Here is a 23,426-nt window from a genome sequence, read left to right on the forward strand (position 1 = left end):
ACCAGCCAGGAGGTTTTCAGTCTTTCATGAGAACTAGTAAATAATCTACTAGGGAATGAAAATTCCTTTTTTTTAAGCAATCTTTTTATAAGTGTAATTCACCAAGCAGTGCTTCTACATATACAACCTTTATTTCACTGGATCTCACAAAATAGCAGATTTCAACAGATTGTGATCTGCAATTTTGCAATGTTTGTATCAAATAAAGGTTCTCAATATGCAACAATATATTATTTTTCATGTAGGAATTAAAGATGGCATAAACAGAAAGGTTGTTTATTTCTTTTGCAGATAACAGTTTCTGATCAATATTCAGCTTTTTATTGCTTACCTACCTAGTCTGACTTCATTTATATGACAGGAGTATGAACGTTTTGGATTTGTTTTTAGTGCAAGCAAGTGTAATTTATTGGAAATTGGGATGGAACCTACCCCCTCCCCCAGCTGACGTATAAGCTGATCTGGTGCCTGACCAAGAAAGTGATATTAGTGTTGTAGTGGGCAGCTCATTGAAAATATCAACCCAATATACAGTGTCTGTGAAAAAGGCAAATTCTTTGTTGGTCATAATTAGGAATGGAATTGAAAATAAAACTGCTAATATCACATGCCCTATGCAAATCTATGGTGTGAGTACACTTGAAATACTATGCACAGTTCTGGTCATGAAACTTAAAAATGTTTGCATTTTTGGAATAAGTAAAGAGAAGGGCAACTAAAGGGGCTAGAGGAACTCTCTGCTGAGGTTATAACTCCTGTGCTTGTTTAGCTTTGAGAAGTAAGGAGAGACATGACAGAAGTTCACAGTTATGCATGGTGAGGAGAAAGTAGATAGGAAGACCTTTTTGTCCCTCTGTCATATTACTAGAGGGATGTGGTGGCACAGCGGGTTAAACCACTGAGCCACTGGTCTGTCAATCAAAAGGTTGGCAGTTCAAAGCAGCACGATGAGGTGATCACCCACTGCCTTGTTCCTACCTCTTGCCAGCCTAGCAATTTGAAAGCATATAGCATGAGTAGATAAATAGGTACCTCTTTGGTGGGGAGGAAACAGTGCCCCATGATGTCATGCTGGCCTCCTGACTGCAGGATTGTCTTCAGACAGTGCTGACTCATTGCCTTTGAAATGAAGATGAGCAACGCCCCCCCCCCCCCCCATAGGTATTTCAGCTAGTGGAGTAAAATCTGCAGGGACTCCTTTCCCCTTCCCATATCACTAGAACTCAAGGTCAACCTATGAAGCTAACAAGGACATTTGGGAATGCAGTCATGGATATTTGGTGGTTGCTTAGTAGTTATAAAATAACAGAGCCAAATGAAGGAATCAACATTAAAATTGTGTTTATCATATTCAGTGGGGTCATGTGAACATTTCTTGTGTTTCTTCAGAAGGCAATAGGGATGGCTGCTGTAGAAACACCTCATGTGGCAAGAAACTCAGAATAAAGTGAGAGGGAAGCTAACCAAGTATAATTGAGGTACTGTAACAAGGCAGCAGGCAAAAACTGAGCTCAAAGAAGAGCGCTGTAATATCCACAGCTGTGATCTGTTCCAAGGAGAAGGTTTGCCTGCTGAATGTGTACCTCTTTGCTTGACTGCTTCTCTTCTTTTTCACAAAGCTAACCCACTGATGTGTTGGCTCTGATTAAAAAAAATAATAATACTCAGCTGAATATTTGATAAGAGTGCTAGGTGATTATTAAAGCAAGGCAGTTTAGAGTTGTTATACACTTGAAAAGTATCATATTCACTTTTGCTGTGATTAGTATACTAAGGCTCTGCACATGATTGATTTCTCTGATTATATAACTGACCACTGAGTTCTGTTGGTAAGAAATTCCCACTGAGTTCAGTTTTTTTGGATTGCAGCCTAAAAGTTTGAATGTATTTGTCTTCAAATTCCAAAGATTAAAATGTTAATTTAATATTTTTTTTTCAAAAAAATTATGAGCCCCAAGACAAAGCCAACCTGGAATGGGTAGATAATGGGGGGGGGGAGCATTTATATCATCATGTAGCAGGTGGAGGAAATGTAAAGGGTAGGGAATGAGGCGAAGAGGAACAAAATATTCAAGGTTTGTATTGTATTGAACATTTTTTAAAAACCCTCTAATAAACTTCATGACAAAAACAAGTGAATACCATTGGACTAAACTGCTAGGGATTTTGCAAATATAGTGAATATAAAAGGCCTTCTTTTTTGGAACATTACATTTCTTTCAGTAAAAGTAGGACAATAGATTGAGTTGTTCTTTCAGTTTTTACAACTGTGTAGTAACTGTACATTCCTGAGATTTCCTCCAACAAGCATAAGAATGTCAGAATGTCACAAGATGTTGGGAACACTGACCTGCAATTCTATTCATTTTCTAGCAGGAAGTGCCATCTCACCATCCACTTTTATTGGCTTCACTGAATGAACTGGTTAGACATTTTTGGACTCTGTTCAAGCAGCACCATCAGTTGCATTGAATAGTTGCCAGTCTGAAGAATGGGCTGCAAGTAAAGTTTCCAATCCCCAAAGATGCTGAAGCATATGGCTAACCTGGAGGAAAAGAGTACTCCTTTTGCTTAAAATAATGTGTATGTCTGTTGGCCTGGGACTATAATGATAAGTGAGGAGTTGTTCATTGTGCTACGATAATGTAATCATTGTTTCATTTTCCCATTGTGAATGTAGATTGCTTTGGACTGTTTCAGAATAGTCCAAAACAAATCCAGGTATTCTTTTGGAACAAGCTTCTTTTATGACCTAAATATCCACTTTTTATTAGGTTTTTCTTTTTATTAGGTTTTTCCTCACAGTAAAATACAAAAAAGTAGATGTTAAATAAATGAAGTGGAGAAGCTCCAACAGTACACAAAAACTCTCTTTTTTTGCTTTTTTATATATCTATATCATTTAAATATATATCTTAGAATCTTATGCATAGTAGTAACTGCTTTGTTTCTAAGTTCTATTGTAAGCTTATAGAAGAAGGAAGTAATTCTGTGAAACTTACAGCTTTTTTTTAAGTTGTCACATGCAATGATGACATGATAGTGGGGCATACTGAATTTTATTTTATTGCTTTCTAAAAGCTGGTTGTTGCAGTTAAGATCCTTGGATACAATATATTGACCTTCCCTATTTTGGAAAAATAAATATTTTGATTTACTAATGAAAAAGCAATGTGGAGCTGATAAGACAAAGAGGAAATTCTTAGACAAGTGAAAGCATGTGCTTTGCATCTGCAACTCTGATGCTTGAATTTGCTTGCACAAACAAGAATATGTCAAGAATACATTACATGATCTCATTCAAAAACAAGTAAAGCAAAAAAAAGAAAAGAAAAGAAAAGAAAGGAAAAGAAAAGAAAAGAAAAGAAAAGAAAAGGTAAAGTCAAGTCAGACTTTGATTAGAATGGTACAAAATTCTAATGTTCTAAGCGAGAGTAGGAAAGTTCACACATTAAACCACCATGTGTTGGTTGTTCATTTGCTAACCCAATAGATTATTGGGCTTGTTTCCCCCTCAAACATCCCACTAGCTCCTCATGTATCTGGGCACCTTGACAGAAACTATTGTTTCTTCAGACTTTACCTCAGTTTTTGGCATTCTGACCAACTGGCTCTGTAGCTGATCTGGACAATTCACAATAAACTATCATAGATGCCATCAATCATAAAACAAGGGTTCTCAGGGTGGCCTATTCATAAAATATAATCCATCTTGCCAAAACCAAATCATGGTTTGTTGTTGTGGTTGTTGTACTCACTTGAAGTATTACCTGAACCTAGGCAACTTACCCTATCATGGGTATAGGGAAGTCGCAGGTGAGCCATTCAGCAAAAGTAGCAAAAATTCCTTACCTCTCTTGAGAAGCTTGCCCAGGCAACTGTCAATGACAGCCATTACCCTGGCGCCAAAGTGGCACAGTGGAGTGCCTGTTACTGGCTTGGTGCCCCACCCCCAGCCAACTGCGAGCACTTTTGCACTTTAGCCCTACCTTTTTCCCCTTCCTCTTCTCCCCCTTTATTTTCCTGGAGATTGCTTTTTCAGACAGCCAATGACAGCCCCATCAAAGTGCTCAAGTGGCATATTGGAGGGGATGTCACTGATTGTCATAAGATCCTGCCAAGACATCCTGGCAATGGAGTTTTAAAAGGAATGCTGCATTTTGACAGCTGTCAAACCTTCTGTTCTTGTAAATGGCTCTCACTTTGCTTCTTTTTTTGCCCCCCCCTTTTTAATTTTTTTTTAAAACAGAAAAAAACATGAATATAACATATCACAATAATATTATAACAAAAACACAATAATTAAAGAGTAAATAATATAGTGCCCCCACCACCCCGGAGACCAATATTACCACCATTCACATACTGTAACAATTAATAATATATAATATACTTCAATTATACCCATATCCCCTCCAGAAATTCATATAATCTTGATTGGGTTTATAGCCTTTGCCTTCTATCAGTACTGCTTTTACAAAATCTTCCCAAATTTCATTATATTTATTTGCTTTCATTAACCCTTTTTAAATATTTTTTTCTGTCGTCAGTTTATCATTAACTACCATACTCCATATTTCATTATACCATTCATGCCTTTGCAAAACCCAATTCTGTTTCCAATATTTAACTATCACTAGCCTAATTGCCATTATCAAACTTACAATCAATTCTTTCTTAGCTTCATTTATATCTTGTTTTTCAATCAACAGTAATGATACAATTCTTGGTGACATTTCTAAGTCTATATCTAAAATTTCTCTAATTTCCTTAAATACCACAATCCAATTTTTTGTATATTATCACAATCCCACCACTTATGTTTATTAGTTCCAATTAATCAATTAATCAAAATGCAAAAAGATACAATAAAATGCAAATACAATAAAACACAGTATCAAATTCAAATATAAAATTAAAAATAGCTTAAAAATCAATATACAAAATATAAAACACTTTAACATCTAAAACATTTTCAATAAGCTAGACCAATTAAAACATAACCATTAAATGCCTGGGAATTGAGGGCAAGTCTTGAATGGAGGCCAAAAAGATAATGTTGGCACCAGGTAGGCCTTAGCAGGGAGACCATTCCAAAATTAGGGGGCACCTCAAAGGCCCCCCTTCTAGTTGCCACTTTCTGGGCTACCCTTGGAGGTGGCAGTTGGAGGAAGGATCCAGATGCAGATTATAAGATCTGAGTAAATTGAGGTTAGGAAAGCTGTTTAAAGCCATTTAGGCCTTTATAGGTTAAATCAGCACATTGACTTGTGCTCAGTAGCATACAGTCAGCCAATGCAAGCAGACTGGAATTGATGTTATCAGACTGGACCTTCTGGTCCCAGTTTGCTGCTGGATTTGCACAAGCTGCAGTTTCTGAACAGACTTCAAGGGTAGCCCTACAAAGAGTACAAGATGTCCTCCTATGTTGTCCTCCTCTCCACTGCAACTTTGTCTTGGGATATCCTGTCCCTCAGCTTGAAGCAGAATTTTAAAGGACATGGGGTAGGAAGGCAAGTGGGAGGAGCTTTGTAATGAGCAGAGTATGGGTGTAACAGGGGGACAGGTTAAGGGCCACACAGGTTCGCTCTGCAGTTTTATACAAAATATGCACCATCTCCAGGGGTAGATATAGGAGCTCCAGTTTCAGCCAGAATATTTAACTTTAGATGGGATAACATCATTATGTCACAGCAAGTTTGGAGGGCAGGTATTGTGATATTATGCTATGGATTACTCTATGAAATCACAAAGTACAATTGCTATAGCACAGTGATGACACAATGTACAAGAATGATTGATTCAGAGATATGTATATTCATTTATAGATTTCCAGCCTAGACTCTATGAAATTAAGTAGTTGCAGGCTGACATGACTGATTTTCAGCTATGCATTGCTAGTGGTTGGAAGCCTGTTTGTTGGCACCCACTATATCCAAGTACAGATTGCCAACTGTTTCCATTCGATTGAAATATGTAGAGTCCACTATGCTCCATAATATAATGTATGTCCTTTTGTATATCTCTATAAGATACAGAACTAAAATCTAAAAGTTGATAATCTTTATATTCAAAAACTGTGCAAAACATTTGGTATAATACATAAATCTTTGAATAATTGAGTTCTCCCTGAATAAATGATGAAAGGTCAGGGCTTTTTATCAGTGGGTCCATATTTGTTGGGTTTTATGATACTGGTTTTGAAAGGAAACCAAAGTGTTTCGGAGGCTTGAGGTCTATCACGTAACTTTCAATAAAGTTCAAGACTCTCCTTGGTGCTTTACATTAATATTCGTAATTATCCCTAGCTGAGATGGAATGAGTGTTAGGATTGCTTTTAATTAATAAAGATGGTATGCTTCCTAGTTTGTTCAAAATATTAAGGTAAAACTGTATTTGAAAGCACTCTCTAGTAAGTTCCAATGTGAATTTGTGAGATTGGTTCTTTAGATCTATGGCATGCTTTTTAATTTGTCTATTTGGCTCCTGATGATTTGAGGTTATGTCCAGACTGTTTTGTTCAAATTGCAAATTTCAAATGGATCCATCTGGGCTCTGTATAAGGTTGCTTCTGCTGGTCCTAGTTTTCTACTCTTTCAAGCCTCTTAGAATGAAGAGATATGTTTCTTAAATTTAGAGTGTTTAATAACATATGAGCCTCAGTGGTAGATGCAGAGTTGTATTGTAGACCTAGAGGTCTGAAAGTAATGCAGTTATCTAGAGGTCGACAGTAGCTTATTATGACAAAAACCAAAATGAACCTATAATGGTGCTTTTCCAAAACAATGTTATGAGTTTTCTAAAGCAATTTTTTAAAATTAATCCAAAAGCTGAGAGTTTTTTGAATAAGCATGTTCACTGACCTGCAGTATTTATATGAAATACTGACAATTAAGTAGCAAATGAATATTATAAAAGAAAATCAGCTAAGCAGATTTGGCAAACTAGCTCACTTTGTGAAATAGTGCTTACATTCAAATATGCTTGAATAAATAAAATCATTAATTGCATAACCAGCCTAGACTTTGATTTCTGGCTCTGAAAGGAGTGCACTGGTTCATGATTTGTGACCTCTTTTGCTTTTAGAATGGCTCTTTAAATTAGTGTCAATCTGAATGTATTCTTTTTTTATAATAATGGACTCAGTAAATCCAGAAGCAAAACTATTCCCTCTTTTATTCATGTTTCTTTGTTTTATCACATAGCTGTGTACTTTAGAATCCAAATTTGCATCACAATAATTCAGAGGACAACATTTGGTTCAGAGCTATTTCCTTCAAAGTAATTTTCTTAAATAACAGTGGAATTTTAAATATTTGCATGTTTTTCTAGGATGTTTTTTCCAGGGCAGCTAGAAACAGACTAGAGAATCTGGCACATGACTGGTACAGAATTCTTATCCAAAAGGCAAACAAAGTGCAAAAAACTGTATAAAACCTATGAATGTGTTATGATTACTTTCAACTACCTTTAACAAGTATTGTCTATAGGGGCAGGGAAGGAAGGTAATGTAGTTTTCCTGAGAATTAATGGGTAGACACCCCCTCCCAACACTGATTTGTTTAAAGTATTAAAGAATGAAGGTGTGCGTGTGGGGCAGGGGGGCACTGCGATGTGGGGCCAGGTGTGCAAGGCAGCAGCTTGCTTGCTCAGAGATCGTTTTCTCCGAGTGAGTCCAAAACAATCTCCATGCCAGCAAGCTGCTGCCTCCCGTGTGCATGGCAAGGTGGTGGCAGGCACGTGCAGGGCAAGGTGAGTGGTGGCGACGGTGGACACAGGTGCATGCGTGGTGATTCCAAAACCAATGAGGCAAGCCGGATAAATCAGCATGGTGGGCCGGATCTGGCTCGCGGATTTGGGTTTGAGGACCCATGATATAAAGAATACAGAAGTATAAGAATACAAGTCCATCAATCATCAGCAACAATATCAAGAGGCCTCATTCACACTTGCATTCATGCAACACTCATACTCACAGCTGATAGACTCTCTCGGTGATCCATTGGGACTGTGGGTGACCAATTGCAGTGCTGTTCTGGCACACACGGGAGCTGGAAAGCCTAGGCATTTTATTCCTTAAAGTTGACACTATCAGTTTAGTTCAACTCCTCTGAGCAGAGTTGACACAGAACGTGCTGGTTTTTGTCACATTCCATTCTCTCCCTGGATGGTACAGGGTGGGCTTATCTTATCTTGTTATGTTTCTTTCTCCAACCACTCCTGGGCTCTCCGTTTTGCTGCAAAAAATACTCAGTCCTGGTCAGTCCCATAAAGCTTTTTGATTCTCCATTTTCTTCTGGGTCTTAAGGCCTTCAGGAACCCATGCACATTGTAACATCTTGCATTGGAAGATTTCAGAGGCTTGTGAACATTTCACTTCATAAAATGTTGTGAGTTGTTGGCATATATTACTGTCCAACCAGTCAAAAAGAGGACAAGGATGTAACCTTCGAAAAGCAACTTGCAAGCATTTCCAAGAAGAATGATGTAGTCATCATGGGGGACTTCCATTTCCCCAACATATGCTGGGAGACAAATTCTGCCAAGCATGGCCCCTCCAAGAGAATCCTGACATGTGTTGCCAACAACTTTCTCCAGCAGAAAGTAGAGAAACATACGAGAGGATCAGCTACCCCAATTTAATACTAACTAACAGGGATGGCCTGGTGGACAAAATAACAACCATGGGAACTCTAGGGGAAAGTGACCATGTAATTCTCAATTATGAAGGAGACAAAGGGTAACTGGAGCCAAACAACCTGGACTTCAAGAAATCCAACTTTAAAGAACTCAGAAAGAGGATAAGCGAAGTGCCATTGCAACACACCCTTAAGGGGAAAGGTGTGCAAGAGGGATGGGAAATCTTGAAAAAGAAGATTCCCAAAGCACAAGTATGAACAATTCTATCAAGAAAAAAGTGTAGAATACAACAGAGAAAGTCCATGTGGATCCACAAAAGGTTAAGTGACAGCCTGAAAGAAAAAAAGAACATGTGGAAACAGGGCCAGGGCGCAAAGGAAGAATATAAACAAATAGCAAGTTAGTGCAGGAATAGCATCAGGAAGGCTAAAGCAAAAATGAACTAAGAATAGCAAGGGATGTTAAGCACAACAAGAAAGCCTTCATCAGATACATCCAGAACAAAAGACATGAGAAAGAGAAGGGTGTCCAGGTACTTAAAGTGGATGGCAGAGTGATAATAAATGACAAGGAAAAGGCAGAGGCACTCAACTCCTACTTCAGTCCTCTCCCACAAGGAAATCTGCAATCAAGAGGAAGTTCAAGCTGGAAGTGAGAGATGGAAGTCCAAGATTTACAGACAAATGCTCAAGGAATTGTCATTATTCCAAAGCACAAGCCAATTTACTCCACACTAGTCAGGCCTCATCTGGAATACTGTGTCCAGTTCTGGGCACCAAGATTGAAGAAAGATGCAGGAAAATCAGAAAGGGTCCAAAAGGGGTTTGGAAACACTGCCCTAAGAGGAGAGACGGAGAGAACTGGGCATGTTCAGCCTTGAGAAGAGAAGACTGAGGAGGGACATGATATTCCTCTATAAGTACCTCAAAGGCTGTCACAAAGAGGAAGATCAAGATCTCTTCTTGCTGTGCCAGTGTAGTACACAGAATAATCAATTGCAGTTGTGATAGCCCAGATTCAGGCTAGATATCAGGAAATGTTTCCTCACTGTCTGAGCAATACAACAGTGGAACCAGCTGCCTAGAGAGGTGGTGGGCTCTCCCACACTAGAGACATTCAAAAAGAAACTAGACAGCCATCTGAGTGGGATGGTGTGACTTGGTGTCCTAAAACAGCTGGTGTTTGAACCCAATGGCCTTCATGGCCCCTTCCACCAATGCTATTCTATGATTGTATGAAAAAAGGCATTAATCTGTACAAGAACAAATCCTCCAATCAGTCAAATGCTCTGCTGCTTCTTTTCTGAACTCCTCAGCTCCCACTAAACATGCTAAGCACAGTAAAATACCATTTATCCTCTGACAGTCTTCTGTCTGCACAGCTAGTCACAACATACTCCAACAATCCATTTTTCCATTCTTCAATTGGCAGCCTTTGTTCTTTACCAGTGCTTGGGCTTGGTCCAGATGTGAACCAATAAGCTGAAACTCAATCCAGATAAGATGGAGGTATTACTGTCCATCTGTCCAACTGGGGAATTTTCAACCCATCCTGGATGGGGTTGCACTGCCTGTGAAAGGCAAGGTTTACAGCCTTGGAGTGCTCCTGGACCCCAAGTTGTCATTTGTTGCTCAGGTGGACTTGGTAGCCTTCGGCTGGTATATCAGCTGTGTCCCTACCTGGATGAATGGAGCCTTGCCATGGTTATCCATGCACTGGTAACCTTGTACCCGCATTACTGCAGTGTGCTCTATGTGGGGCTGCCCTTGAAAACAATCCCGTCATTGCAACTTGTTCAAAATCAGGCAGCGCATCTGCTGACTAGGATGGGGTTTTGTGGACACATCCCCACAGTCCTACACAGGCTACATTGGCTGCTGGTTGCCATCCAGACCCAGTTCAAGGTGCTTACAATAACATATAAAGCCCTAACAGCTTGGGGTCAGGGAGCACTTTTCTCCATGCATGACAACCTGATCACTGAGTTCATTGGAAGCCCTTCTCTGTATTCCTCTCCACAGTGAAACAAGAGGGGAGATGGTGAAGAGAATGGCTTTCTGTGTAATAGCCTCCCAATTAGGAACTCAGTCTCATTTGAGGTTCAGCTGGCACCAATTCTTTATTCTTTCAGGCACCAGTTAAAAACTAATCTTTTCCATGATTATTTTGGTGAGTGAACCTGTTTTGGTTTAATATTTTTACAGGCTTTAATGGTTTATGTTGCGGCGGCTGCTGTACTTGGATTGTAATGCCAGAAAAATATTAGTATGAATAATTTGTATGTTATTAAGCCATCTTTAATATATATTAAATGTTTAGTTTTATACTTTTTCTTTTCCCTGTCTTTTTCATTTTACTGTTATCTGATTGGTTGATTTTATTTTGTGATGTTATGGTTGCATTGCATTGTTTTAATTGTTGTTACATGTTCTTTATTATGCTATGAGCTGCCCAGAGAGCCAATGGCTTATAGGCGGCCTACAAATCAAGTAAATAAATCATTAACAATTAATGTGGCTTCGTGTGATATCTAAGCCCAATTACTGTATGGAGTCAAGTTTTTCTTTTTCCTTTTTTCATGCAGTCTCAGATCTCTCCAAGTCAAAGTCCAACATGTTACACTGTCCTTCACCATTTCATTGTTCTCTCTTGAATGCTGGAGTCCAGCTAGATCTGGGAGGTTTCCTTCACTCATGGAGAACAAAATTTGCTGATGAGTAAAGAATGTGGGTTTTACGATTGTCAACTGTATGAAGGCATGAAGTTTCACAATGATATTTGAAGGTTGCCATTTCAATTCAGTCAATTCCTTTTACTGTGTTTCTCTATATTTTCTTTAATTCTCATGGAATTTTGGTGTCTATTTTTCTGCAGCCTTTGAAAATGCACTGTGCAAGCTGTGCTCTAGTAACAAGTTCTGGCCATCTTTTACGGAGCCAACAAGGCCACAAGATTGACCAGACAGAGTGTGTAATACGAATGAATGATGCACCCACACGGGGATTTGGAAAAGATGTTGGAAACAAGACAAGCTTGCGAGTTATTGCTCACTCAAGCATCCAGAGAATTTTGCGAAATCGCAGTGAACTGTTAAATATGAGCCAAGGGACAGTCTTTATCTTCTGGGGTCCCAGCATCTACATGAGGAGAGATGGGAAAGGATTAATTTATAATAATCTACAGCTCATTAATAAGATACTACCTCAGTTAAAAGTATACATGATATCCCGACATAAAATGCTTCAATTTGATGAACTCTTCAAACAAGAAACTGGGAAAGACAGGTAAGGACACAACTTCATGAGAATATATTTGAGATTCCTTTCAGTGTTACTAGAAGCATAGTTCCTCAATGGGATTGTCCCACAGAATTTTAGTTTTCAATAGTTTTCTTTAGTTTTATACTCACTTGTAATTTTATTTTGTATGTCAAATTATACTGCTAAGTGTTTTGCTATATATTGCAAATATGCAATCAAACAATGTATTTACACATCAGCTTTTAATACTTAAAGCAATCAGAATTGTAGAACAGCACAGCAAGAAACATATAAACATATAAACAGAGCAAGTCAGAAAGGGTCTCCCGGGCCATCTAGTCTGACCCCCAGCTGGCTGCACTCATGACATGCCCACCATGTGCATGTCTAGCCTATCCTTGAACACCCTCACCGATGGGGCCTCAGCTACCTCCTGTGGACGCCCATTCCATACCCTTGGGCTCCTAACTGTCAGGAAGTACTTCCTGGCGTCTAAATTCAACCTTGGTTCCTTGAGCTTGGCTGCACTGGAGCGTGTCCTGCCCTCCTCTGTGGTTCTTGCTGGTTACAAAATTTAAATTTCACTTAGGTAATACACTTTTTACTGCTTTTGAAAAATTAGAATTGATGAATTTTGCTTTACAGAACCAGTACTTGCCATTTTGTGAATTATAACGTTTACCTATTGACGATATGCTTGGAACATTGCAGCAGTAAAGCTTATTGTAAAATAAATGCACATTATTCATACATTTGGTGCTTCAAAAGTGTTCATCTTATACTTTCAACTGGGAAAAGTCAAGTTATTATGATACTTAAATCCTTTATGAGAGCATTTATAGTTTACAAACAGAACTTCAAATCATTTTTTTAAATAAATGATCCTCAGTGTGATAAGCATATTTGTACAGGCATTTTTAATGACACATACTGTTCCTGTATCATTGGATAAGCTGAGTATTGGGACTAGCTCTTTGGAAACACTACATAATGGCATAAGGAGCAGATATTCTACTTTCTGAGATAACTACAAAGCAAAATAAGCCTTCAGAAATGTGTTCAGTCCTTTCACTCTACTGTATGTGGTTTGTTTTCATTACATATCATATGCAAGGCTGGAATATTAGGCCTGGGTGGAGGCTTGCTGGGGGCAGCAGGGGACACAGTGGTCACATTTAACCGAATCTCTTTTAAGATGCTACCTGGGAAAATATGTGAATTAGGCCCAGCTTAGTTCAGCTTTTTCTTCTTGATCCTACTTGGGATTCAGTTATTGTTTTTCTTGTGGCAAGAGCATCTCCAGTTGCTCAATGTCACAAAAACTCTGTCAGGATCTTATTTCAGAGGCATGGTGTCTGGATTGTACCCAAGGCATCTATCCAATAGCATACTGAGAGTCAGCCCCATGAGTCATCCTGTGGAAAATGGAGTCTACCATACCTTATCAAGGGAGATGTGCAAGGCTGAAGCCAGACCATGCACTTTACTGTATGACAGTAATTTTTATTAGTGTGAAAGGCACGACTGTTTAAGTATGGCTCAGAAATGAACTTTTGGGCACCAGAAGATCTGTTTAGTTGATAGTGGGGTTAAAGAGGCATTTCTAGCTTCCTTCTTTCTATCCCCAACAGCCCTGTCCCAAGTCTCCTGCACCACAAAAGCAGTCTCCCTACCCCTCTTTGCTACTTTTCATCTACAAATGGTAGCAGGAGGAAAGAGCAGGGAAGAAGGGGGCTCTCCATCCTCCCTCCCCAATTATAATGAAAGGTACTGGTTCCAGATGTCTTCTGCCATGCATCAAAATTTGAAGAAAAGTGTTGCTGAGAGTTACTGTTTGCAAGGGCTATTGCTGTTGTCATGATGCACCATGGAGAAATCAGAAGTCAGGACACAATGATCAGTGGCCTGTGGATCTGTAGTTCAGCCTCCTTTCTCTTCATTTGCTGCTGCAGATACTTTCCCTGCTTCCAGGTCAATAAGATGAAAGTGCTTTTCGGTGGGAAAGAAAGGGACTGGGATTTGTGCAATGCCTAACACTAGAGCACAACATTTATATACTTAGGAACCCAGAATAGGAAGGATATAGTCAGGTTAGAATCAGTGCAGCGTAGGGCCACAAGGTTGGTGGCCAGTTTGCAGGGAAAGCCATAAGAGGCAAGACTGGGGGAACTGGGTCTTTTCAGCCTGGAGGAGACTCAGAGGGGATCTGTTGGTGACATACAGGTATGTGAGGGGGTGTCACACAGAGGTGGGTAGAGATCTTTTCTCCCCTGCAGAGGAGGACAGGACGCATTCCAACGGAGGGAAGCTGAGGGAACCGAGGTTCAATTTAGATGCCAGGAAGTACTTCCTGATAGTTAGGACCCCAAGGGTATGGAATGGGCTTCCACGGGAGGCTGTTGAGGCCCCATCGGTGAGGGTGCTCAATGATAGGGTAGACATGCACATGGTGGGCATGTCGTGAGCAGAGCTGGCTGGAGCCGGGGATCAGACTAGTTGGCCCAGAAGGCCCCTTCTGAGTTGCTCTGTTTCTATGTTTTGAAGTGCCCATTTTACACATCCAGTGGAGAAACTGATGCTTAAAGGTATGTCTTAACCCTAAAACACTGGTATAGACTTTTTTGTATGTTCAGCTTATTTCTTAAAACGGTCCTATTGAAATGAATTTACCTTTTAAACATGTAATATGTTTCATAGGACAACTAAACATTTTGTTGTAAATGTAGCAATACAAATTATACTTTCCATTATATTGAAAACAGACTTCTAGAAGTAATATGTGGTATTGGGTGAAGACAGATTTAGTTAACTTTCCAATAAAGAAAAATTAAAGGAAAATCATAGAATAGTAGAACTGGAAGGGGTCAGGAGGCCATTGGGTTCAACTTGCTCAGTGCATGACTCCAAGTTAAACCATCGCTCTCAGGTGGCTGTCCAGTCACATCTTAAATGCTTGTAGAATGGAACAGCCCCAACCACCCTAGGTAATTGGTTTCATTGTTGTACTGCTCTAACAGGATCCCCACCACCACCCCCGATATCTCATTTGAGCCCATTGTTCTGTGTCCTGCACTCTGGGATGATGGAGAAGAGATCCTCACTTTCTTCTTTGTGATGCCTTTCCAATACTTGTACATTGCTCTTGTATCTCCCCTCAGTCTTCTCTTCTTGAAGCCAAGTTCTTTCAATCTCTCCTTTCAGTTCTTTCAGTCTCTCCCCATAGATCTTTGTTTCCAGTTTCTGGAACATCCTTGTTGCCCTCCTCTGAATCCTTTCCAGCTTGTCTGCAATCTTTCTTAAACTGTGGTGGCCAGACCAGTACTACAGATGAGGTCTAGCCAGTGCTGAGAAAAGGGTAATTAGTACTTCATGGGATTTGGGACAGATACCTCTATTAATGCAGGCTAAAAGAGAATTTACCCTTTCTGCAGCCACATTTTTGACTCATATTCTACTTGGGATCTACAAAAATTCCAAGATTATTCTTGTTGCAGTATTGTTCAGCCAAGTGCCCCGCATCTTGGAACTATGCGTATGGTTTCTTTTTCCTAAATGCAGAACTTGGCATTTGTCTCTATTGAATTTCATGAGGAAATGAAGCAGTCCAATGGGGCAAAGCTCAAGAAACCAGTTTTCAGGTTGGATGTCAGGAAGTACTTCTTCATGGTTAGGGCCCCTAGGATATGGAATGGGATTCCATGAGAGGAAATGGAAGCTCCATCAGTGAGGATGTTCAAGGAAAGATTGGACATCCACAGGTTGGGTATTACATGAGCAGAACTAGTTGGAGCTGGGGGTCAGACTAGATGGCCCAGGAGACCCCTTCTGACTCACTATGTCTCCATGTTTCATTCTTTTGTTTTCAGTTCAGTGTTCCAACCTATCAAAATCACCTTAAATCGTCTTTCTGTCTTCCAAGGTATTAGCTATTCCACCCAGTCTTGTGTCATCTGCAACTTAAATAATCGTTCCCTGCACTTCCTCATCCAAGAAAATGTTGAAGAGTCTGATTCTGCAGCCAACTGTGCATCCACCTGATAACTTGTTCCATCTAGCCCACTTGTTGCTAGCTTGTTAGTCAGCGTATGATGGGGCACTATGTCAAAAGCTTTGCTTAAGTCCAGATAGATTGAGTCTACAGCATTTCCACAGTCCATCAGGAAGGTTACCCAACCAAAAATGAAATCAGATTAGTCTGACAGGATTTGTTCTTGAAAAATCAGTGTTGGCTTCTAGTAATCATTGCATTGTTTTTAAGACTGACTGCTTTATAATCTGCTCTAGAATTTTCCTGGGGATTGATGTCAATCAATCCACTGGTCTGTAGTTCCCAGCTCGTTCTTTTTTTTTTTCTTCTTCTTGAAGAAAGGGACAACATTAGCCCATCTCCAGTCATCTGGCATGTCCCCTGCCCTCCATGATTTCTGAAAGATAATAGACAGTGGTTCTGAGAGTTCTTCTACCAGCTGTTTTATGGATGATGGACTGCATTGGCCTTGGAGATTTGTACTCATGCAATCCAATTCAATGATCTTTGACCATTTGTCTATCAATCTTGAGCTGATATTCTGCTCCTTCAGCTTGTACTGGAAGGTCATAGATCTTCTTTTGGGAGAAGAATGAGTCAAAGTAGGAATCGAGGACTTCTACCTTTTTGGGGTGGGGTGGGGTGACATGTGGCCTGATTACTATCAGCAGCTATGTGGATGTGAAAATTCATTCTGGTTCCTGACTCTTAGCTGAGCAGGTCAGAGGAAGCTGCTCCACCTGGTGTAGGGTCTCTGGGACACAAGCAGCCAACCTCTCAGGAAGTGAGCCACCAGAGCAAGCAACCAGGAAGAGCAAACAGGAGTTTGGTAGTGGACTTCAATGTGGGAGGTTAAAAGAAATGTCCCAAACATTTTTTCTTTTTTTCTCTTACTACTTTTTCTCCCTTAGTTTCTTTCCTCCTCTGTTTTCTTCCTTGCAATACCCTCCCATTTACTGTGTTAATAATCTTCAGGGAAGACAGGGTAAAGCACTGCAATGAGCCCAGTAAGCTAGAATTGCAAAGGGGGCAGAAAGGACTGATAAGACTCCACAGTGGTGGTGACATGTGAAGTCGGTTCAATGTTTGTTTTCCTGCCTGAGGACCACATGACCTACATGTGCTATAAGTGCAAGCCTGCTAGAGGAAAAGGTGAGAGCATTACATCAATGCGTGTCCACCCTCAAGGAAATAAAAGTTGATGAAGATTTTTTAGACAGAGCAATGGAACTGCAACAGTTAAGGACATTATAGAAGCAAGTAGTGCCAAAGCAAGATGAGGCAGAATAGGATCCTGTAAGGGTACTTTACAACCACTTTCAGGCACTAACAGAAGAGATGGGTGAACAACTGGCTGTGAATGAACTTCATAACACACTGAGAGATGTTGAACAAGAGGATAAAAGAATCCAGTCAGAGAAACGTTACAGCTTCTAATAATTATAATAAGAGAAGAGTGTTAGTTATGGGAGACTCCCTGCTCTGAAGAATGGAAAAATGTGCATGCCAGGACATCCCAGAGAATTGTCAGATATTCTGTCTCCTTGGAGCCAAGATGAATGATATAATCAGTAGATTCACACATCTCATATAAGCCACTGACAAATACCCCTTCCTTCTTATCCACTTGGGAGCAAACTACATTGCCAGGAGAAGCTTTGCTGAAATAACATCAGACTTCAAAGCTCTAGGGAGGAAAATCAAAAACATCGGGCCCAAGATAGTCTTCTCCTCAATCCTACCAGTATGTGGAAGAACTGATAAGGAAATGACTAGCTATGATGGTGGTGCCATAAAGAGGGATTTGGATTCTGGAACCACAAGCTCAGGTTTCTGGAAAAAGGACTATTGCCAAATGATGTGCTGCACCTCACAATGAACAGAAAGCATGTGTTTGACCACTACATGAAAAAGTTCATTAGGAGGGCTTTAAACTAAACATATAGGGGAGGGAGATGTGCAGCAGAACATACCATCACCTGACAAAAACTTACATTTCCACAGAAATAAAACCCTAAGCTGGGCCCAACACCAGTCTCCCAAAAATTGTAGGAAGATAACCAGGGCACAATGGGAATGAAGTTTGATGTCTCTACACCAATGCACAGACTACGGGAAACAAGATGAACTTGAGCTCATAGTACATGAGGGCAATTATGATCCTATAGGAAAAACTGAAATTTGGTGGAACGGCTCACATGACTTGAACTCTATAATTAATGGACACAACCTGTTTAAGAGAAATAGAAAGGACAAAAAGGGAGGTGGAGTTGTATTATATGTGGGAGACACACATACTTGCACAGAAATACAGGAAGAGGAACTTAGTAGCCCCATTGAAAGCATCTGGCTTAATTTAAAGGGAGCAAGAAATGAGGAAAACTTAGGATGCAACCTTCGAAAAGCAACTTGCCAGCATTTCCAGGAAGAATGATGTCATCGTGGGGCACTTCAATTTCCCTGATTGATGCTGGGGGACAATTTCTGCCAAACATGGCTCGTCCAAGAGATTCCTGACATTCCTGACAACTTCCTCCAGCAGAAGGTAGCCGAAGGAACGAGACAATCAGCTTTCTTCAATTTAATACTAACAGGGATGGCCTGGTGGACAAAATAACAACCATGGGAACTCTGGGGGAAAGTGACCATGTGATATTTGAATTCTCAATTATAAAAGAGACAAAGTTTTACTGCAGACAAGCATATACCCTGGCCATCAAGAAAGCCACCTTCCAAGGGAATGGCAACTTGATGAAGCAGCAGCAAATATTACTGCTTTGTGCCTTATCATGTTTGGGTGATTATATATTACCTCTCTAAATGACAGGTCTACAGCTCTGATTTCATTGAGATGGCCTGATAAGGTAATACTGAAAACAGTAAACAAAGTCCACCCCCCACACTTACTCTTTCTTTTTTCTTTTCCTTTTATCTTTCTTTCAGCTTTATTATTTCTTTTTATATTATGACATTTTCTTTGCATATTTTGAAGGGACTTTGAAATGGATAATCTTTTGTTTGTTGACAGACGGTGTCTTATTTGCAAAGCTGTTTAACATCTCTGCTCTAGAACTAAGCATTATGAATACTGTAAACTGACCTTGGCATGAAAATACTAGCTGGGTGAATTTTCAAACTTAATTGTGCTTTTTAAATTGAGAAGGAGATCAGTGGTGCTTTTTGGACAGCTGAGATTTGAGGTAATGATTTTAAGGCATTTTTGTTTCTCTGCTTGGAAAAGACTTTGAAAAGGGTACTCTTCTACTTAAATCTGCAGTGGTGAATTGTCTGATATTTTTATTCAAGAATCCTGGACATTATAAATTCACCTTGGCTGAAGCTCACTGTAGCAGAAGAGATGGTTCTCTCCCCCTTCATAGCCAGTTTTAAGGGAGTTGCTGTGTGTTTGAGCCAGGTGATATCTTGTTGCTGTTTTTGATCTCAACTATACATGATTTGCTGTAAGGAACTATTTCCCTGATAGGACCTGGGTTTTTTGTTTGTTGGTTTTTTACTGGTCCTGGCCCCCATTAAGAATAATAAATGAATAATTCTACAGAACAAAAGAACAAACATGACGTGCTGTGAAAAGACCATTGACTGTGCCCATTGGACCTGGAGAAGAAATCAGGGCCTTTTGCTAAGTTGGAACAATGTCTCTTCTTAACAAACTAATTCAAACTAATATTTTGATTATCTCTAATATTTTAATAGAGATAGAATGGGACTAATAATTCTAATATTGATTGAAAGCTGACTAGCATTATCCACTTTTGCCTTTTGTCTTTTTTCTTCTTTTTCTTCTTATATTTTCCTCCCCCCTTTTTTTCTTTCCTTCTTTCTCAACTATCCTCCCTTAACTCTTCTGCTTTAAGCTGTACTGTCAAATTGTAGTTTACTTATAGGTATGAAGAAATGTGAGAGGTGGAAGTGCAGAGGAGCAGAGAAGAAGAGAACAATTAATGAGAGAAGGAAATCTGAATTGGATGCAAAGTTGATGACAGATCTGAAAAGAGACAGTCTTCTGAGCTCCCTAGGTTGAGTTTTAGAGATAGTTGAGAGAGATTGAGTTTGAAGATACTATCAATTAATATTAATGCACTGAATCTTTCTTTTAAGAGAATTAAAGCAGAAATTTGTCTATTTCAGCTTGCTCTGTTTCTTATAGTTGTTTTGCTTTCAAAATGAAAAAAAGAAAAAAGAAAGCCAATTGTAATGAACTCAGAACAATGATAAATGAAGTGCCATGGCAACTCTTGGGAGAAAAGGAGTCCAAAAGGAGTGGGACATAATGAAAAAAGGAAAATTCTCCAAGCACAACTACAAATAATTCCAACAAGAAAAAAAGTGCAGAAGAAAACAGGGGAACCCCCTGTGGCTCCATAAAAAGTTAAGTGACAGCCTGAAAGAAGAAAAAGAACATGTACAAGAAGTGGAAGCAGAGCCAGGCCACGAAGGAAGAATATAAACAAAAAGCAAGGAATTGCAGGAATAACATCAGGAAGGCTAACATGGGAAATGAACTGAGAATAGCAAGGGATGTTGAGAACAAGAAAGCTTTCTTCAGATACATCCAGAACCAAAGACATCAGGAAGAGAAGGGTGTCCAGCTACTTAAAGTAGATGGCAGAGTGAGAACAGATGACAAGGAAAAGGCAGAGGCACTCAATTCCTACTTCACCTCAGTCTTCTCTTACAAGGAAATCTACAGCCAAGAGGAAGTACAAGTTGAAAGTGAGAGATGGAAGCCCAAGATTTACAAATGCTCAAGGAATTGTCATTATTGTTAGTTCTGAAGTCGCATCCAACCCATCGCGACCCCATGGACAACGTTCCTCCAGGCCTTCCTGTCCTCCATCATCCCCCGGAGTCCACTTAAGCTCACACTGACTGCTTCAATGACTCCATCTAGCCACCTCATTCTCTGCCGTCCCTTTCTTCTTTTGCCGTCAATTGTTCCCAGCATTAGGGTCTTCTCCAGTGAGTCCTTCCTTCTCATTAGGTGGTCAAACTATTTGAGCTTCATCTTCAGTATCTGGCCTTCTAAAGAGCAGGCAGGGTTGATCTCCTCTAAGACTGACTGGTTTGATCAGACTGACTGGTTTGCAGTCCAAGGGACTCGCAGGAGTCTTCTCCAGCACCACAATTCAAAGGCCTCAATTCTTTGGCGCTCAGCCTTCCTTATGGTCCAGCTTTCACAGACATACATTGCAACTGGGAAAACCATTGCCTTGACTATACGCACTTTTGTCAGCAGGGTGATGTCTCTGCTTTTTAGTATGCTGTCTAGATTTGTCATCACTTTCCTCCCAAGGAGCAAGCGTCTTTTAATTTGGCTGCACTCTCTGTCTGTGGTGATCTTGAAGCCCAAGAAATGAAAATCATCACTACCTCCATTTCTTCCCCATCTATTTGCCAGGACATGGTAGGACTGGATGTTTTCTCAATGCTGAGTTTCAAGTCAACGTTTGCACTCTCCCCTTTCACCTTGATCAAGAGGCTCTTTAGTTCCTTTCTGCCTTCTGCCTTCATGGTCCTTTCCAACTATTCTATGATTCTATGAATCAGGAACCAGATGAGGAGAACTTTTGTAAGTGACATACTATGCTAAATAAAATAGGTTCACTTTTGGATAAAATTTAACAAGCTCTAAATTGCAACAGTAAATTATAAAAATCAAAATGTGCATGTAGAATTAGTTCATTCCTAACTCTCTATCTTTAGTTGAATTGTTGAGTTAATGTCCTATTTAAAACTCTTATTTTAAAAGTGTAAGGGCAGCATTTGAAATTAGCAGCAATTAAATGGGAAAGCAAATGGCACAGCCTGCAGAACCATAGACTTTCATATTGCAGAATAACTGTACTTGAGAATAAGTTTATAATTGAATAAAGGTCCATTAAGAAAATATGATTGAGAACCAATAGTACAGTAATTAGATAAAAGAAACAAATGAAGTAACTTACAGGAAGAGCATTTCCATAGAGATTATAAATGAGATTGTGATGAAGCAGAAAGGCCTTTAATTATAATTTAGTATGCTCCACAGAATTATCAGGACAGTGTGTTACTTCATCACACAGAAGAGTGTATGATATTCTATAATAAGCTTGTATTATGCCTTCATTCTCTTTCTTTGCAACTTGGTGGGTGAAAAATGTTCTAATGTTTTATTAGATGTTCTAATAAAAGGTAATTCCTCAATTATTTTAAATGGCAACACAAAACAGTGTATCCCTGTTACTTTGTTTGCAGGCTGTGGACTGCAATAGAGAGAAACTCGTTCTTAATGTCCTTGTACGAGCTTCCAAGTTTTTTCCTTAAAATCTAGAAGGGTTTATTTATTTATTTTTAATTTTTTTTGGTTAAGATTGGTTCAGCCTACATTGTACAGGAGTACCACTGTACTTCCCCTTCCTCTCTTCTTTACTGCTTTCCCCATGCATCCCCTACTTTTGTTCTAGAGCAGATCTGGGTGCAAGCTACGTATGTGGAGAGGATTGCTGCATGGACACCATTGGGTGCACCTAGTATTTTTGAAAAATAGTAAATTCTCTTAGAAATAACAAGCAGAATAACACCATTAACATTCTAATCAGATTTGCTGTACATTTCAATATATTTCCCCTACTCAGTTCTATATATCATTTTATGTGTAACAGGCAAATGAGGCATAGAACCAAGTTTGCCTGTCATCTCTTTGGAATCAGTTACATAGTCAGCAAAAAGTATCAGAGGGCACAATTCCTCTGAACATTTTCATCACAGTGCGACAGTACAAAGCATCTGCTCTGGACTTTTAATCCTGACATCTCCTTCACTCACTGGTAACCACCATTAATAGTTCAAGTAGTCATTTTGATTAGAAGCCAAAGCTGAGAGGCAAGGGAGAGAAGGTTTTGCATGTACAATGCCTATATATGAACACACCTGTATCAGAGGTGATCTATAAATACTCCATAGGAAATACTATTCTATCTGAAATACATTAATTTCCTCAAAATGAGCCAAACTCATTGACGCTTCCAATTATCTCTGCAATAATCAATTTATTAAACTTCAGTATGGAACAAGATTATAGGGTTTATCTTTGCCCCTGTGATATATGCCTTGATTCAGCAGCGAAGATCTGCAGACAGCAGTGCTTGACTTTCTTTGCAGAACATCTGTCTCAGCTGGTACTATTTCAGACTCTAGATGGGGCTTATAAAACTCGTCCATAACAACCCCCAAAGTAGATGGCTAGGTGCTAGCCTAAATGAAATGCAAGAAGGGAACATATGTTCAAAGGTGCTAAATTGAAACACAATGTGTTATAGAAAGAAAGCTCCTTCATTGGGAATAAACAAAAAACCATGGGCACTTGTTGGGGAAACTCTGGGTTGTTTAATCCCCAAACAAACTAGATTGTCCAGTTTCGAACGTCACAAAACAACCCAGGAACCAGGTGTTAATTGAAACTGGAAATGACTTGCATCCTCTGTTCTTTCCTGCAGTTT

At 39.6% G+C, this 23,426-nt stretch overlaps 1 protein-coding gene across 1 annotated transcript in view; it reads left to right on the forward strand.

Annotated features, from left to right (window-relative positions):
* The window catches only part of ST6GALNAC5 (ST6 N-acetylgalactosaminide alpha-2,6-sialyltransferase 5), a 51,467-nt gene that overhangs the window by 21,764 nt on the left and 6,277 nt on the right, over nt 1-23,426 (forward strand). The window contains exon 3 of the mRNA XM_044441081.1: nt 11,515-11,924. Coding sequence (XP_044297016.1) covers nt 11,515-11,924 — 410 coding nt within the window. The remainder of the gene's footprint in view (nt 1-11,514; nt 11,925-23,426) is intronic.

The sequence above is a fragment of the Varanus komodoensis genome, unplaced genomic scaffold, assembly GCF_004798865.1.
Source record: "Varanus komodoensis strain SLA01 unplaced genomic scaffold, ASM479886v1 scaffold1, whole genome shotgun sequence".
Lineage (NCBI taxonomy): Eukaryota > Metazoa > Chordata > Lepidosauria > Squamata > Varanidae > Varanus > Varanus komodoensis.